Here is a 17,779-nt window from a genome sequence, read left to right as displayed (position 1 = left end):
TCTTGTAATTACACTTGTACAACCAAACATTATACTTTTAATTACACTGTAATTACATTATAACAAATAAATAAATTATTATAATTACTAAATTATGTAATTATTAAGCTAATAATTACGTCAATTTCATCAATTACTAGGTGGGCTTTCCAAACCGGCCCTAAAAGGAAAGACAAAGTAATATGTAGCTGTATTTATTGAGCCACTTTATAGCTATCTCCTAAAGCTACTTGTTAGAGATAGAGAGAGAGAGACGACTTCTTCCTTCAAATCTTCATTTCAATAAACTTTTTTCTACAATATTAATTATCATCTGTTTTGCTCCTTTTTATGGTTGGATCAGAAATTGAAGATATATACTTGTTAACTAACTGTAAGTCTTCTTCTTCATGAATTACTTTTTTCTCATATATGACGTAGATGTATGTGATGATTGAAGAGACTTTCATTCTGTTGATTACTTAAATAATCACTAGCGATGTTTCCTTTGATGTATTATTTGAATCTTCTTCTTGATATTTATTATATATCCTTTGAACTTATCCAATCCTTAATTCTAGTAAAGTTTTTGTCATGCCATCAGGATCGAGGTCACATATTCGAGTTGTACCTCTTGCAAAAAATCAGGTTAATGCTACATAATATAGACTTTTATGGTTTGACCCTCCAAATTCTGCACATAGCGAAAACTTAATACATCAGACTGTTTTTTTTAAATAAAATAAAATTCAGTATGATTAAATTTTTTACGTATATGAGCCGTTTGGATGCTTAAAAAAAGTAACTTTTACGTATGAAGTGCTTTTAGAATTTTAAAGTCCTAAAGTTATTTTTATAAATAAGCAGTTGAGTGTTTGGATAAAAGTGCTTAAATGAGGAAAATTATGTGAATTTTAGGGTTAAAAGAATAAAAATGGTAGTTTGGGAATTTAGTTAAAATATAAGGGATATAAAAGTAATTTATATGGTCAATGAAAATGACTTTAAGCACTTACAAAAAAAAAGTTAGGAATCCTAATTTTTCATTTTTGACTGACTTTAAGAATTTTCTGGCTTAAAGTTAGCATTAGGCAAACACGTCCAAAAGCTGAAAAGGGGCTGACCAACTTAAAGCCAATCCAAACGGGCTCTATATGTCCTTAATTAGTAATGAAAGGAAAAATTGTGACACATAACTGACAAAGAAAGAAAGATCTCAAAGAAAGTAAAAGGCCTTGTAGATAGAAGTTGATAAACTTGCATAAAAGAAATAGATTATCACTAATTTGGGAGATGAAACAAAGAGGAACGAAATAATTAAACCAAATTAGAAGTAAAAAAATCATACTTTGATATCAGGTCTAAGATGATTGTGCCACCTCTCTCTATATTGCTTCCCTATTCTCCGTTGTGCTATTTGTGACCATTTTCTATCTCCAAACCTCTCTACCAAATTGATCAAAATCCTGTAATACTGTAAAACAATCAAATGAATTTACATTAATAAGTAACATTGATTTTTTTTCTAAAAGAAAGAAATTAAGATTAATACATGTATTCTTCGATAGTTCATTGACCTTTGGTTGATTTTGACTTGTTTCGAGTACCCCTTCTTATTTTTCTCATAGATGAAGAAGGTAAACTTTTCTTACTCTTTCTTCCACCAATTTTTTTCTCAGAATTAGAGAGTTGATTTCTAAAATGATCCACTCAACTATTAGTTACTATTGAAAACAAGAAGAAAGACGATTTTGTTGAGATAATAACTATTAATTAAGTGAGAATATGAAAAAGGATAAATAAGATGAACCTAATCCCAAGAGTTGGTGAACTTGCAGGAATTTTCCTACAGAAGATGGCTGAAAATGAAATTGATGAAATTTTAGATCACCTGAGAAGGATCAAGAGTGGAGATGATCTGGATATTAAGATACTTGAAATGGTGCTAAGAGTTTTTAGAACCTATATAAAGTATCATCATGTTCTTTTGCCTGATTCCTTAGTCCAACTCACAAAGAATGCCAAATGGACTGTGCAAAAGCTTGACGAGGTATTTGACGAGATTCCAGATGAATGTAAAACTAACCTTAACCTGGAAAGGCTAGAATCACATTTGTTGGAATTCTTTGAAGGTAATACCAGTTTAAGTTACAATTATGAGTTGAATGATTTTGATCTGTCAGAATGTATGGATTGCCTCGGAAAGAATCTAAATGATTCACTGATGATGTGCCTGCTAGAGGCTAGGTCTATCCCTCCTGAAGAATTCCTTATCCCTCCTGAAGAATTCCTTGAAGGAGAACACAGATTTATAAAGCCACTGAAAATTGTTCAAAAGAAAATGAAATTTTTGACATACTTATATGTCACAGAGATAAATGGTTACGTCGACCATGAGAAGCTGGAATGTTTGGAGACTCGAATTCAATTCATGGCAGGCAACGTGGGACAATTTTGTATTGCTATGTCAGTTATGGTTGCTTCTGATATTGAAGATTATGAGGTTGAGGCTGACATATATGAGTATGATATCTTAAATAAACCTCATTATCTGTTATGCTTGATTAAGCTAGTGGAGCTGGAAATGAAGAAGATTTTTCTCAGTGAACTAAAGGCTTCAAAGTTTACTCAATCAAGAACTTTCAAGGATAAGAAATTACCAAAACGATTTTCACATCATCTCCACAGTCTGCTGGTGTATCTCAGAAACAAAAAGCTCGAGAACTTTCCTAATAATGTCTTTGCTCAAAATATTGATGTGGCAATAGAGTTCTTGTTGGTTTTCCTTGATGCTGATGTGTCAAATCATGTTATTAATGGTGACTGGTGGTTTAATGAAGTTATGGAAAAGGTTGGAGCTATAGCTGGTGATGTTCTATATGTAACTCAAAAGCTTCTTCCTAGATCTATAAACAAAGATGACAATAGCAAAATAAGTCTTTTCTCGATACAGATATTAGAGAAAACTAAAGATCTGAAGGCGCAAGTGGAGACGTACTACAAATCCTTAAAATTTACTCCATCTATGTTTTCCACCTTCGGTGGATTGAGCTTTCTAGATTCTTTTTTAAGGAAACTGAATGAGATGTCGAAATCTAAATCTGGTTTAGATTTCCTGATGAAACCTCTTTTAGGGAATTTGGAGAAAGAGCTATCATCTCTTGCATCCAGTTTAGAGAAGGAGCTGTCATCCATTTTCAGAGATGTCGCAAAGGTGCACCATGAACATAAAATTCTTAAAGATCTTCAGCGACGTACCCTCAATTTGGCATATGAAGCTGAGGTTGCCATTGACTCTATTCTTGCTCAGTATAATGCTTTTTTGCATATTTTTTGCTCACTTCCTACAATCTTAAAAGAGATCAAGAAAATTAATGCGGAGGTGACTGAGATGTGGTCGGCGGACATTCCTCTCAATCCTCACTATGAGGTTGCTCCATTTAAACATCTGCCAACTCGACATAGCAATCCTGTGATTGATGAGGAGATAGTGGGTTTTGAGATAGCAACAGAAAAAATATTTCAGTATCTGATTAGAGGTACAAATGAGCTAGACGTCGTCCCAATTGTAGGCATGGCGGGACAAGGGAAAACGACAATTGCTAGAAAGGTGTACAATAGTGACAACATTGTTTCTCACTTTGATGTTCGAGCATGGTGCATCATTTCCCAAACGTATAATAGGAGAGAGCTATTACAAGATATTTTTAGTCAAGTTACCGGTTCCAAGGACAAGGAAAATGACGTTTGCGAACTTGCTGGCATGTTGAGGAAAAAACTAATGGGAAGGAGATATCTTATTGTCCTAGATGATATGTGGGATTGTATGGCATGGGATGACTTAAGGTTTTGTTTTCCAGATGTTGGAAATAGAAGCAGAATAGTCGTAACAACTTGACTTGAAGAAGTGGGTAAGCAAGTCAAGTACCATACTGATCCTTATTCTCTTCCATTCCTCAAAACAGAAGAGAGTTGCAAATTGTTGCAGAAAAACGTGTTTCAGAAGGAAGATTGCCCGTCGGCACTTCAAGATGTGAGTCAAGCAGTTGCAGAAAAATGCAAAGGGTTGCCTCTAGTGGTTGTCTTGGTAGCTGGAATAATCAAAAAAAGGAAAATGGAAGAATCTTGGTGGAATGAGGTGAAAGATGCTTTATTTGACTATCTTGATCGTGAATCTGAAGAATATAGTCTGGCGACTATGCAGTTGAGTTTTGATAACTTACCCCATTGTTTAAAGCCTTGTCTTCTTTATATGGGGATGTTTCCGGAGGACACAATAATTGCAGCGTCTAAGTTGATAAGTTTATGGATTGCGGAAGGATTCGTGGAGAACACTGAATATGGGAGATTAATGGAAGAGGAAGCTGAAGGTTACTTGATGGATCTAATTAACAGTAACATGGTAATGCCTTCAAAGAGAAGTTATAATGGTAAAGTCAAATACTGCCATGTTCATGATGTTGTGCATCACTTTTGCTTGGAGAAGAGTAGAGAAGTAAATTTTATGCTGGCAGTGAAGGGGCATGCTATCCAGTTTCAACCTTTGGATTGGAAGGGAAGTCGAGTGAGCTTCAGTTTCAGTGAAGAGCTTTCCAAGTTAGCATCTCTGGTCTCCATAACACAGATGCCTTTCTTTCCACCAACACTTGAGGTCACTGATAACGACCAATCGAAGAGGTTTTATTAATGCGATTCTCTTCTGTCGTATTAGTGAATTGCGACTTCTTAAGGTCTTGGATTTGAGCTCTTATTATGTGGTTACTTTGTTGTCAGCTACATTCAAACCACTAAATCACCTGAAGTACCTCGCAGTTTGGGCAAGTAAATTCTATTTTCATCCAGAATCACATCTGCCACATCTAGAAACTTTAATTGTGGAGGATAATCGTAATAATATAGTACTGTTACCAGCGTCTTTTTGGGAAATGGAAAAATTAAGGAATGTTGAGATTGCTGAAGCTGAATTTGATTTGGAAGAGGATAAGCAGGGGATCTTTGAAGAATCCTCAAAATTGGAAAACTTGAGGATATTAAGGAATGTTATATTTCGAATTCACAATGCTGATTGGCTGGATGTGTTATTAAGGAGGTGTCCTAAGCTTCAACAACTTGAAATCACTTTTGAGGACGATATAGATTCTGCAGAGCCGTATTGTCCCAAATTGGAGAATCTTACCCAGCTTCAAATACTTCAACTTTCCTTTCTGCGTCCCCACATTCTATCCGGGTTACAGTTGCCTTCAAATTTAAACAAGTTGGCACTAAGAGGGACTCATATAGAAACGGCTATTCCCTTTATTGCGGGACTACCAAACCTGGAGTATCTCCAATTACAAGATCTGCATTTGCCTCAATCAGAAGAGTGGTGCCTTGGAGATATTACTTTCCATAAACTTAAGTTGCTGAAACTGGTGGAGTTAGGTATCTCAAGGTGGGATGCCTCGGAGGAATCCTTTCCCCTGCTTGAAACACTTGTTATAAAAAAAAGTGTCGCAAGCTGAAGGAGATCCCCCTTAGCTTTGCAGATATTCCAACACTGAAACAGATTAAGTTGATTCGGTGCTACTACAAATCTCTGGAGGCTTCAGCTGTGAGAATTAAGGAAGAAGTCGAAGAGATTGAAGGATGTGACCGTATAGACCTCGTCAAAAAATAGTATGGAGAGTTTTGATAGCTAATTGTTGCAGCCATGCTCATACTGAAGTCTATTTTGTAGCTACCCCATCCTCTTATATTGTAACCACTAGTACCGATTGCTAAGTTTGTTTTCATTGATCAACTCTTTTTATGTATGATTGGAGACATATTACTAGGAAATCTTTCACTGATTTCCTGTTTTTATGCAGCTTTATTATTTTGACCAATTTCTCTCCACTAACATCTTCATAGCTCAATACAGATCAACCATGTTGTTGTTGTTGAGTACTTGTTGACGGTGCAATGTTTGGACAAATCCTTCTTTGTTCTCTTTGATATAAAGCCAGGAGATTCACTAACAATGATATAGACTAGCAGAATGAGCATAAATTGTACGTAAACAAGTCCAAAGGTAAAGAAGATTCTCTGTTTATAAAAGCCAAAGATAACCGTCTTTTTATTAAAATAAATAATCTTTTTAGAACATAATTCTCTTGTATGCGTAGTTAGTTCGTGTTTCAACTAACATGAGAATTGCAATTTATAGTTTTTGAACATTAAAATGTTACATATTAAGTTAATTTAGTCTAATGTAACTTATATATTTTCTTAATTTTATGCTTTTATTACTACTATAGTTCTTTTTTTATTAATTTTAATATGCTTCACTTGTACCAAAAGTTTTTTCGACATAGGTTTTTTATTTTCATAAGATAGGAATAAGATTGCGTTCAAGCTATTCTCTTTAGATCCCATTTATAATATTGCATTAAATATATAATTATTGTATAAATTAAGTTAGATAACTATTTTAAAATAAAGAGAATAAAATATAGAGGCCGTTTAGATTGGCTTATAAGCTGTTTTCAGCTTTTTTGAGTATTTGGCTAACTAACTTAAAGTCATTTTGTGCTTAAAATAAGTCCCAATAAATAGTTGGATTTGTTTGGATGAACTTATTTTAAGTAATTTGTAAGTTGAAAACAACTTATAAATAAATAAAAAAATTGGCCTGCACCTATTTTTTTTTAACTTATAAGCTGCTTAAAAATAACTCAATCCACGTAAGCTAATAATATACTAGAGTGACATGATTGAGAGTCCTGCAAAAAGGGCCAACACACCGATGGGCTATGGTGCTGCGTCAGTAGCCTATAAAGTCAAAGACCTCATTCATAACCTTAGCTACTTTAATGACCTGAATATCATTTTTGGTAGTTTTCGCAAAATGATTGTTTTACCTTTTTCACTAGTTTTTCCTGAGTCATGATCGATCAGTTCTCGAAGTTAGTTTTGGAAAATTCTTTGAAAAGTTGAGTTTTTTGAAGTTCTGAGATTTTAATGGCTTAAAGTGTTTAAAAATGGTTTTTGGTACCAATCGAAGCTATGAGTCTCGTAATGAAATTCCGTTGATTTTATCAACTCCGGAATGTGGAATTTGGTCTTGGAGAGTTGATGAAATTAGATTTGAAGTTGTAACGTGGATTTGAGGTGCTAAGTTGGAAATTCTAAAAATTTTGATCATAGAGTTGACTTCGGTTAACATTCGGAATTTCGAAGACTCCATTGGATTCGGGGAATGATTTTAGGCCTAGGAATAGTCTTGGTTGAATTTTTAGAGGTCTTGAGCTCGATTTGGTATTTTTAGGCCTAAAGTTAGTTTAGTTACGACTAATTGGATTTCGGGTCAAGGGGACCTCGAATTCGAATTTCGACAGTTTCATTGAGTCTGAAATATCACTTTCAAGCTAGTAGCACATTAGGTTTGTGTTCGGGAAGTTCCGGATGAGTTTTGATTGAGTTTTTAAGCTTCTTGGGTGCTTTGGCGCTGTTTCAGCAAATTGTGGCAACTAAAAGATTCATTATCAGTTTTAAAGATCAATAAATTATTTCAAAACTTCTAAAACTTTGAGCATGAATTATAGGACTGATCTACAAATTTTGGTGCGTTTTTGCTAAGTCGAGATTGGACTTTCATTGCAAAATATGAAATAATTGTTTACCGAGCAGAAATAACATTTGACTGGGCAAACGAGTACAAAATTGAGTTTCGATTGAACGAGCAAGTCCATATCATTATTCAAGACATTTAGGAAAAAGAATTGGGTCATTTCGCTACCGTATGAGGGAGTTACGACCCTTATAGTGAAAATTTAAATTGCTGGTTTTCGGGAGGAAATAGAGTTGTACAAGTATATAAATTTCAGATTGTGTTCATTTGGTATTTTGAGCATATCGGGAGTTCTAGAGCTTAGAATGGAGTGATTCTTGTGGATTTTTTCTCGATATAATATGGGGGTTAATATACAATCCTCAATTCGGTATTTTCTCATAATTTCTTCATCTGATTTTCTTTCCCTATCCATAAAATTCTTGAGGAAAATTGGGGTTTTATCGATTTGGACTTCATTTTTTATGAAAATGGTATATTTAGGATCCTTATGTTATGGGTAAACTGATTTTGGCATCAACTTGTTGATTCATCGATTATTTTCATCATATTAACCGCGTCTAATTTTGATTTTTCGATAAAGTTAAAGTTTGATAGATTGAGGATTTCAAGGTCGACTTTAACTTTATTTTCGATGAAATTTCATATTTGAACTTTCCTAAACATGGGTAAGATATTTTTCAAGAAATATGTCAGATTTGAGTCGAGGTTTTGAATCTGGATATTGAGGGTTTTCTCAAGAAAATAATTTTTAGTAAAATTGATGATTATGGACTAATTTCAACTCCGTTTTCGAAATGATTTTCACTGTTGGTTTCCAAATGCTTTGGGTAACATATTTATGTATTGATTTTCAGATTTACCCATCGTTTTCAGAATTGGGTTTTTGAGCCGTTTTGACCATTTTGCTCGAATTTTATGAAATTGGTGTTGTTAGTTCCGAAATCTTATTGTGAATCATTATTTGATTAAATTGTGATGTTTTGGATACTATTCGGAAGGGGAAGGCTCAAGTTTTTGATTGATCGTGATTTGACTAAGATAAGTGAACTTCTAAAACCCAGTAAATCTTGTAAATTACTTGAACTTGCTTTCATATATGTGTTGGGGTGAAACGGAAATAAGATTCGGAATGATAATCATGTGAATTTTGCCTAATGAAAGATCGGGATAATAAAAACACTATGTATGATATGATGTTGATCGGAATTGTGAACTCCTTGAATTAAAATTGACATGAACTTGATGAAATGCTATGACAGCCTAAATGTGATTATGAATTGATGAAATTGTCATGGGCTAGTACACATGCAAAAAGTGGTAGTGCAGCTGCAAATATCTACCGGTTCTCCTTGGCATGTTGTATCTATGTTATGTGGCATGAGAGGAATGTCAGGATCTTTCAAAATCAGAGAAGTGAAGTTAATATTTTGTTGAGAAGAGTGATCCAAGAGATACATAATAGAGGTACATATATAGTAGGCTAAAGAGGATTTTAGAAAGCTTGAATTATTATCCTTAACTTGTTCTTGCTAGGATTACATAGTATTGGTTGCATAGGATAGAAGAGGAAGTCTTACTTGGTAGTAAATAAAATTTTTACTTACCAAAAAAAATATCTTTTGTGAGTCAACAATCGAAATATTAAACGGAAATTAAAGAAGGAGAAAACTATTGTTGGGCCAAAGTTGATATTTTGGGTTATATTGGCCACAAGGTTGTTGGGCTAAAGTTGATACTAAACATTGGTCATTTGCACTTTTACCCCAATTTCCTATGAGGAATTGACACGTATATACAATCCTCATCTTAATTTGACACAATTTAGTTAAATAAATATTTAGCAAATGAAAACCTAAAAACAATTGATATTTAACAGTAATACGCATGTATTCTGTACAAAAACAGGGGACGAAATTCCTATTCACACCCATCTATCTTTTTAATATTTTTCTTAAAAATAATAAAAGATATTTAGTACCATCTCGCGCTTCTAACTTCCATTTCTTCGTTAAACTAGTAAAAAGTTTATTTAGAATCATCTTTCTCTTTAAAATTAGCAAAAGGTATTTAATTGTGACTATTTTTCTTTCAAAGGATATTCCTACGAGTCTGCTATTTATAAATTATTTTCTCAATTATTTGTGTCACGATTCAAGCTATATCTTAGATATGACACATCGAATAGGATCCTGAAAGACCCTAAACAAGCCTCTTAACATGAGCATGACACTAAGATAAAGCGACATAAACAAGTAATTTGAAAAGTGGAAGATAAGTTTCAAAATAACAACCTCAACATAAGAAGAATATGAGTATAACAACTGATAAAGCAAAAATCAGACTAAAGTATGAAAAACCTCTACTGGAGTAAGTGTGGCATAGGACAAGTCCTAGCTCACGAAATAATCTGAAAACTAAAAAAATTTGAAAAAAAAGACATAAAGAACTAGTAATGTGGCTACGCCCTCAATCTATGAGGGCTCACCAAAGTAGTGCAACGCTAATCAGGTCCAATACTAATCGCGGGTATGAAATGGAGAGTCGTGACTTATATTATAAAACAATATAGGCAAAATGATAATGTGCAGTGTATGAAATAAAACATGATAATGCAATGACCAAGCTAAAACATAACAAAATCTGTTTAAAACATCGTTAGAAACATGAAACATGGTTAATGCAAAACTCATAAGAAAATCGTAATTATAACATAAGTGAGTCCAGTGTCTTCCCCACAACGAAACACCCCCTATCTCTTTTGGAGGGCAAAAATTTAAGGTATACCAAATTAGATTCATCAAATGACAACTCAATTTCAACAACAACACTTCTACTGTAATTATATGAGTGATGTATGAGAAGTGTGGTACACAGGAAGCTTTACTCCTACTTTGTGAAGGTAGAGAGATTATTTACAATAGACATTTGGTTCAAGTAAAGAATAATAAAATCAAGTATGAAAAAATAAAATATAGTAATGAAACAATCATGCTAGATATAATAGAGAAGAGAACAGTAGCAACAATACATAATATTATATTTTTTTTCTTAATAGGCTCCACAAGTAGAGAAATATTTGCACGAAAAAAAAAATTATTTGGATGATTTAAGCCAAGATAGATATTTGATAAATAAAACATTAAACTCCAATCGTAAGACAATTCTAGACACTCACCTTGTCCGACCCAAAATAAAATAAAACAACAGATTCATACTTTTAAACACCCTTCTACTAGACAATCACATAGAAAATAAAATTTTAAAAAGGACTCCAAACTTAGCACATTCTTAGACACCTCCCCCCCCCCCCCCCTTTATAAAGAAGATCCAAATAATTGTTGCTCTAATTAAAGCCTCAAGTTCAAGTCCAAATCATTTTGTTCGTCAGCTATGTTAACTAATTCATCGGCATTTGTTGAAATAGAAACATCCAATTGATTGATCAATAGTATTGTACAACCAGTGATAGACTCATTTGAATCGGTAAATGTTGAATTTGGACCTCCAACTCTGTTTCTTCTTGTCATTTGTTGCTAGTCGTTTAGTGGTGCTCTGTCACTTCTTATGGGGTGGTTATGATTCGAAGATGATGCTAATAGGATAACAATATCATTATTTCTTTGCGAACTTTCATGTTGTGGGGCCAAGTTGAGATGATGGTAGACATTCTGTCAAAATATTACCAAATCCATAAAAAGGAGAACGTAGGATATCATTTTGTGGACTCGCATGTTGTGGGGCTGCATGTTGAACTAGCAAAAGAGGTCCAGATGGACATATAGTAGAATGTAGGATAGTATTATGTGGACTTGCATGTTGTGGGGCTGTAGATTGAGTTGATGACATATTATTTAGCAAAAGAGTGCCAGATGGATATACAATAGAACGTAGGATAACATTTTGTGAATTCCTATTTAGTGGGGTCGCAGATAGAGATGATGGCCAATTTTCTGGGGATAAAGTATTGGATGCATATACATGAGAATGTAGGATGACATTTCGCTTAGACAATAACGAATGAGTAGTTCGTACACGAATCATGAATTTCATATGAGTACGAAACGCTCCATAAACATAAATGACATCAAAGTAATACAAGACAAGGTATTAGAACTGAAGGAGGAGAAAAATTTGCATATTCTTATTTGAAGTATGAACAACAAAAATTGCTCTAAGGTAAAAAATGATAGAATAAAAATTCCAATTGTGCACTATAATTTTGTAAAATGTGAAGAGAATTTATAGGCTACTCATGGTATAACCCTCCCCCTTTGTTTATGTTTATTCCATTTTTGCAATGAGTGACAATATTGCAATCAAATTTATAATCTAATGATTTCTTTTCCTAATTTTTGCCTCTATTTAACTCATTTATTGCAATAGACTTCAGAAAAAGAAAAAACATGTTTTCTCTCTAAGTAGACAACTATAGAAGAAGAGTATGTTTTCTCCTAAAATTGATCTAAATAGCTAAAGAATTTGTTGCCAATTATCTATAATCAATGTAGTTGACTTACAAATTTAAAGTTCTTTGATTATTATTAAATTGGTGTAATCCTATACACATAATGGTCCTACTATAAACTTACTTTTATGTCAAGAAATTAAATTTCCTTATTAATTTGGACAAGCTTCAATTTTCTTACTTATAAGTGATATTATCATAGTCAATTATGTTTTAATCTGGAAATAACATTAATCTATCTCAATAATTAATTGTAGATTTGAATAATTATAAAATGGAAAACATTATTTATAGTAGTAATTATATAATAGTTATTTTAATTATTCTTTTTCCATACAAAGCATGCTTTAGATTGAGACAATAATACAAGAATACAATTGTCAATAACTATATCAAAGTTGACTCATGGGAAAAGAAGAGAAATTAATGTTTGGTTCACATAAATATAAAACATTATTTTTCTTCTTATTTAGAGTTTTTTTTAATGAAAAATCCATCTTTTATATTTTAAATCTCTGTTAATATTGGTTTCTGTAGGAAAATTTTTATTTATGAGCATTTATGTGAAAGCATTGAAAAGGAAGAAGAAAAAGGTAAATGAAAAACTACATAAACTGAACCCATTAGTGAAATTATTTATTCAAATTAAGAAATTGGAGATAATTTTAGGAAATTTTTCTAAAGATTGAATCGTTTGGTGTGAGTTATGCGGTATTCGATATAATAATATTAAAATTAAGTACAAAATTATTTTATTCTGTGTTTAATTAGAGATATTAGATAATTCTTAAATAATTTATTTAATCATTATAATAAAATATCCCTAATAAAATAATTTATTTTAAAATAATTATTTCCGAAATAACTTGTTATCAAAAAGAAAAAGACAATATAGAGCTAATATTTATTAGGCTACTTGTTACTACAATTCATCACTTTTTAGGTATAAGAACTAAGAGAGAGAGAGAGAGAGAGAGAGAGAGAGACGACTTCTTCCTTCAAACTTCAAATCTTCATCCATTTCATTTCAATAGACTTTTTTCTACAATTTTAATTATCATCTGTTTTGCTCCTTTTTATGGTTGGATCAGAAATTGAAGATATATACTTGTTAACTAACTGTAAGTCATCTTCTTCATGAATTACTTTTTTCTCATAGACACAGAATTAGAGAGTTGATTTCTAAAATGGTCCATTCAATTATTAGTTATTATTGAAAACAAGGAAAAGACGATTTTGTTGAGATAATAACTATTAATTAAGTGAGAATATGAAAAAGGATAAATAAGATGAACCTAATCCCAAGAGTTGGTGAACTTGCAGGAATTTTCCTACAGAAGATGGCTGAAAATGAAATTGAGGAAATGTTAGATCACCTGAGAAGGATCAAGAGTGGAGATGATCTGGATATTGAACAAATTAAGAGACTTGAAATGGTGCTAAGAGTTTTTAGAACCTATATAAAGTATCATCATGTTCTTTTACCTGATTCCTTAGTCAACCTCATAAAGAATGCCATATGGACTGTGCAAATGCTTGACAATATATTGGATGGGATTCCAGATGAATGTAAAACTAACCTTAACCTGGAAAGGCTAAAATCACATTTGTTGGAATTCTTTGAAGGTAATACCAGGTTAAGTTACAATTATGAGTTGAATGATTTTGATCTGTTAGAATGTATAAATTGCTTCGGAAAGAATCTAAATGATGTACAGATGTTCCTGGAAGACGATCCTCAAGAACAAGTCCTTGGACACAGATTTATAAAGCAACTGAAAATTGTTCAAAAGAAAATGAAATTTTTGACATACTTATATGTCACAGAGATAAATGGTTACGTGGACCATGAGAAGCTGGAATGTTTGGAGACTCGAATTCAGTTCATGGCAGACAATGTGGGACAATTTTGTCTTGCTATGTCAGGTATGGCTGCTGTAGCGCACCGGGCTGCCCTTTTTATGTCAGTTATGGATACTGGTGATTTTGTAGATTATGAGGTTGAGGATGACATAGATGAGTATGATATCTTCAATAAACCTCCTTATCTATTATGCTTGATTAAGCTAGTGGAGCTGGAAATGAAGAAGATTTTTCTCAGTGAACTAAAGGCTTCAAAGTTTACTCAATCAAGAACTTTCAAGGACAAGAAATTACCAAAGGAATTTTCACATCATTTCCACAGTCTGCTGGTGTATCTCAAAAACAAAAAGCTCCAGAACTTTCCTAATAATGTCTTTGCTCAAAATATTGATGTGGCAATAGAGTTCTTGTTGGTTTTCCTTGATGCTGATGTGTCAAATCATGTTATTAATGGTAACTGGTTTGATGAAGTTATGGAAAAGGTTGGAGCTATAGCGGGTGATGTTCTATATGTAATTCAAAAGCTTCTTCCTAGCTCTATAAATGAAGATGACACTAGCGAAACAAGTCTTTGCACGACACAGATATTGGAGAAAACTAAAGATCTGAAGACACAAGTGGAGACGTACTACAAATCCTTAAAATTTACTCCATCTCAGTTCCCCACCTTTTGTGGATTGAGCTTTCTAGATTCTCTTTTAAGGAAACTGAATGAGATGTCGAAATCTAAATCTGGTTTAGATTTCCTGATGAAACCTCTTTTAGGGAATTTGGAGAAAGAGCTATCATCTCTTGCATCCAGTTTAGAGAAGGAGCTGTCATCCATTTTCAGAGATGTCGCAAAGGTGCACCATGAACATAAAATTCCTAAAGATCTTCAGCGACGTACCCTCAATTTGGCATATGAAGCTGAGGTTGCCATTGACTCTATTCTTGCTCAGTATAATGCTTTTTTGCATATTTTTTGCTCACTTCCCACAATCTTAAAAGAGATCAAGCAAATTAATGCGGAGGTGACTGAGATGTGGTTGGCGGACATTCCTCTCAATCCTCACTATGAGGTTTCTCCATTTGAACATCTGCCAACTCGACATAGCAATCCTGTGACTGATGAGGAGATAGTGGGTTTTGAGATAGCAACAGAAAAAATGTTTCAGTATCTGATTAGAGGTACAAATGAGCTAGACGTCGTCCCAATTGTAGGCATGGCGGGACAAGGGAAAACGACAATTGCTAGAAAGGTGTACAATAGTGACAACATTGTTTCTCATTTTGATATTCGAGCATGGTGCATCGTTTCCCAAACATATAACCGGAGAAAGATATTGCAAGAGATTCTTAGTCAAGTTACCGGTTCAAAGGACATGGGAGATAAGGACGACGAACTTGCGGACATGTTGAGGAAAACACTAATGGGAAAGAGATATCTCATTGTCTTGGATGATATGTGGGATTGTATGGCATGGGATGACTTAAGGCTTTCTTTTCCAGATGTTGGAAATAGAAGCAGAATAGTTGTAACAACTCGACTTGAGAAAGTGGGTGAGCAAGTCAAGTACCATACTGATCCTTATTCTCTTCCATTCCTCACAACAGAAGAGAGTTGCCAATTGTTGCAGAAAAAAGTGTTTCAAAAGGAAGATTGCCCGCCTGAACTACAAGATGTGAGTCACGCAGTTGCAGAAAAATGCAAAGGGTTGCCTCTAGTGGTTGTCTTGGTAGCTGGAATAATCAAAAAAAGGAAAATGGAAGAATCTTGGTGGAATGAGGTGAAAGATGCTTTATTTGACTATCTTGATCGTGAATCTGAAGAATATAGTCTGGCGACTATGCAGTTGAGTTTTGATAACTTACCCCATTGTTTAAAGCCTTGTCTTCTTTATATGGGGATGTTTCCGGAGGACACAATAATTGCAGCGTCTAAATTGATAAGTCTATGGATTGCAGAAGGATTCGTGGAGAACACTGAATCTGGGAGGTTAATGGAAGAGGAAGCTGAAGGTTACTTGATGGATCTAATTAGCAGTAACATGGTAATGCCTTCAAAGAGAAGTTATAATGGTAAAGTCAAATACTGCCATGTTCATGATGTTGTGCATCACTTTTGCTTGGTGAAGAGTAGAGAAGTAAATTTTATGCTGGCAGCGAAGGGGCATGCTATCCAGTTTCAACCTTTGGATTGGAAGGGAAATCGAGTGAGCTTCAGTTTCAGTGAAGAGCTTTCCAAGTTAGCATCTCTGGTCTCCATAACACAGAAGCCTTTCCACCATCACTTGAGGTCACTGATAATCAATGGAGGAGATTATTTCGATCGGGTTCCTATCTGTCAGATTAGTGAATTGCGACTTCTTAAGGTCTTGGATTTGAGTTTTGTTAGTGTGGAATTGTTGACGTCATGTACATTCAAACCACTAAATCACCTGAAGTACCTCGCAGTTTCGGCAGATCTATTCCATTTTCATCCAGAATCACATCTGCCCCATCTAGAAACTTTAATTGTGGAGCATAATGATTATATAGTACTGTTACCAGCGTCTTTTTGGGAAATGGAAAAATTAAGGAATGTTGAGATTGCTGTAGCTGAATTTGATTTGGAAGAGGATAAGCAGGGGATCTTTGAAGAATCCTCAAAATTGGAAAACTTGAGGATATTAAGGAATGTTATATTTCGCAATGCTGATAGGATGGATGTGTTATTAAGGAGGTGTCCTAATCTTCAACAACTTGAAATCACTTTTTTGGGCAAGAAAGATTCTGCAGAGCCTTTTTGTCCCAAATTGGCGAATCTTACCCAGCTTCAAATACTTCAACTTTCCTTTCTGCATCCCCACATTCTATCCGGGTTACAGTTGCCTTCAAATTTAAACAAGTTGGCACTAAGAGGGATTCATATAGAAACGGCTATTCCCTTCATTGCGGGACTACCAAACCTGGAGTATCTCCAATTACAAGATCTGCGTTTGCGTCAATCAGAAGAGTGGTGCCTTGGAGATATTACTTTCCCTAAACTTAAGTTGTTGAAACTGGTGCAGTTAGGTATCTCAAGGTGGGATGCCTCGGAGGAATCCTTTCCCCTGCTTGAAACACTTGTTATAAAACATTGTGGCAAGCTGAAGGAGATCCCCCTTAGCTTTGCAGATATTCCAACACTGAAACAGATTAAGTTGTTTGGCTGGAGGAAATATTCTCTGGAGGCTTCAGCTGTGAGAATTAAGGATGAAGTCGAAGAGATTGAAGGATGTGACCGTATAGAACTCGTCAAAACACAGTAAGATTGTGGAGAGTTTTGATAGCTAATTGTTGCAGCCATGCTCATACTGAAGTCTATTTTGTAACTACCCCATCCTCTTATATTGTAACCACTAGTACCGATTGCTAAGTTTGTTTTCATTGATCAACTCTTTTTATGTATGATTGGAGACATATTACTAGGAAATCTTTCACTGATTTCTTGTTTTTATGCAGCTTTATTATTTTGACCAATTTCTCTCCACTAACAGTAGACTATAAAGTGAAAGACCACATTCATAACTTTAGCTACTTTCCAAATTCCAACCACAAACACAAATATAGATATCTTCTTTATTAAGAAGAAAAAAATAATTAATTTAATGAAAAAAAGAAAAACTGGAGGTCAATTGAAGTGGGTGGTTTAGAGGATTTGCCCCAATATCACTTCACCACTGCAAAGCGCAGACGACAGTGCGCCTTATGAGGCACCTGCCACAGTGCGACGTACTTTTCTGTCGGTGAATTCATTAACGGCTTGTGGGATAAGGCACATGACAGCCTCTTTTACCGTTTTGGTATCATTCACAATTATCGTGCCGTTTTGGAAATTTTGAAAAATTTTGTTATCATTTTGGCTCCGGACTCGTAAC

The 17,779-nt window shown here is 34.1% G+C and overlaps 1 protein-coding gene and 1 pseudogene across 1 annotated transcript; both read left to right on the top strand.

Annotated features, from left to right (window-relative positions):
- The first annotated feature begins 1,709 nt into the window (after positions 1–1,709).
- LOC129883151 (putative late blight resistance protein homolog R1A-3) lies at positions 1,710–5,843 on the top strand (annotated as a pseudogene).
- Positions 5,844–13,009: 7,166 nt separating this feature from the next.
- LOC129883149 (putative late blight resistance protein homolog R1A-3) lies at positions 13,010–17,362 on the top strand. The gene is made up of 2 exons (XM_055957744.1): positions 13,010–13,156; positions 13,359–17,362. Exon 2 carries the CDS (start codon positions 13,376–13,378, stop codon positions 17,168–17,170), a length of 3,795 nt encoding a protein of 1,264 aa, XP_055813719.1. The 5' UTR covers positions 13,010–13,156; positions 13,359–13,375; the 3' UTR covers positions 17,171–17,362.
- Positions 17,363–17,779: the final 417 nt, after the last annotated feature.

This window comes from Solanum dulcamara, chromosome 3 (genome assembly GCF_947179165.1).
Source record: "Solanum dulcamara chromosome 3, daSolDulc1.2, whole genome shotgun sequence".
Classification (NCBI taxonomy): domain Eukaryota; kingdom Viridiplantae; phylum Streptophyta; class Magnoliopsida; order Solanales; family Solanaceae; genus Solanum; species Solanum dulcamara.
The sequence above is the reverse complement of the archived record's forward strand: the minus strand, read 5'-3'. Positions and strand labels throughout refer to the sequence as shown.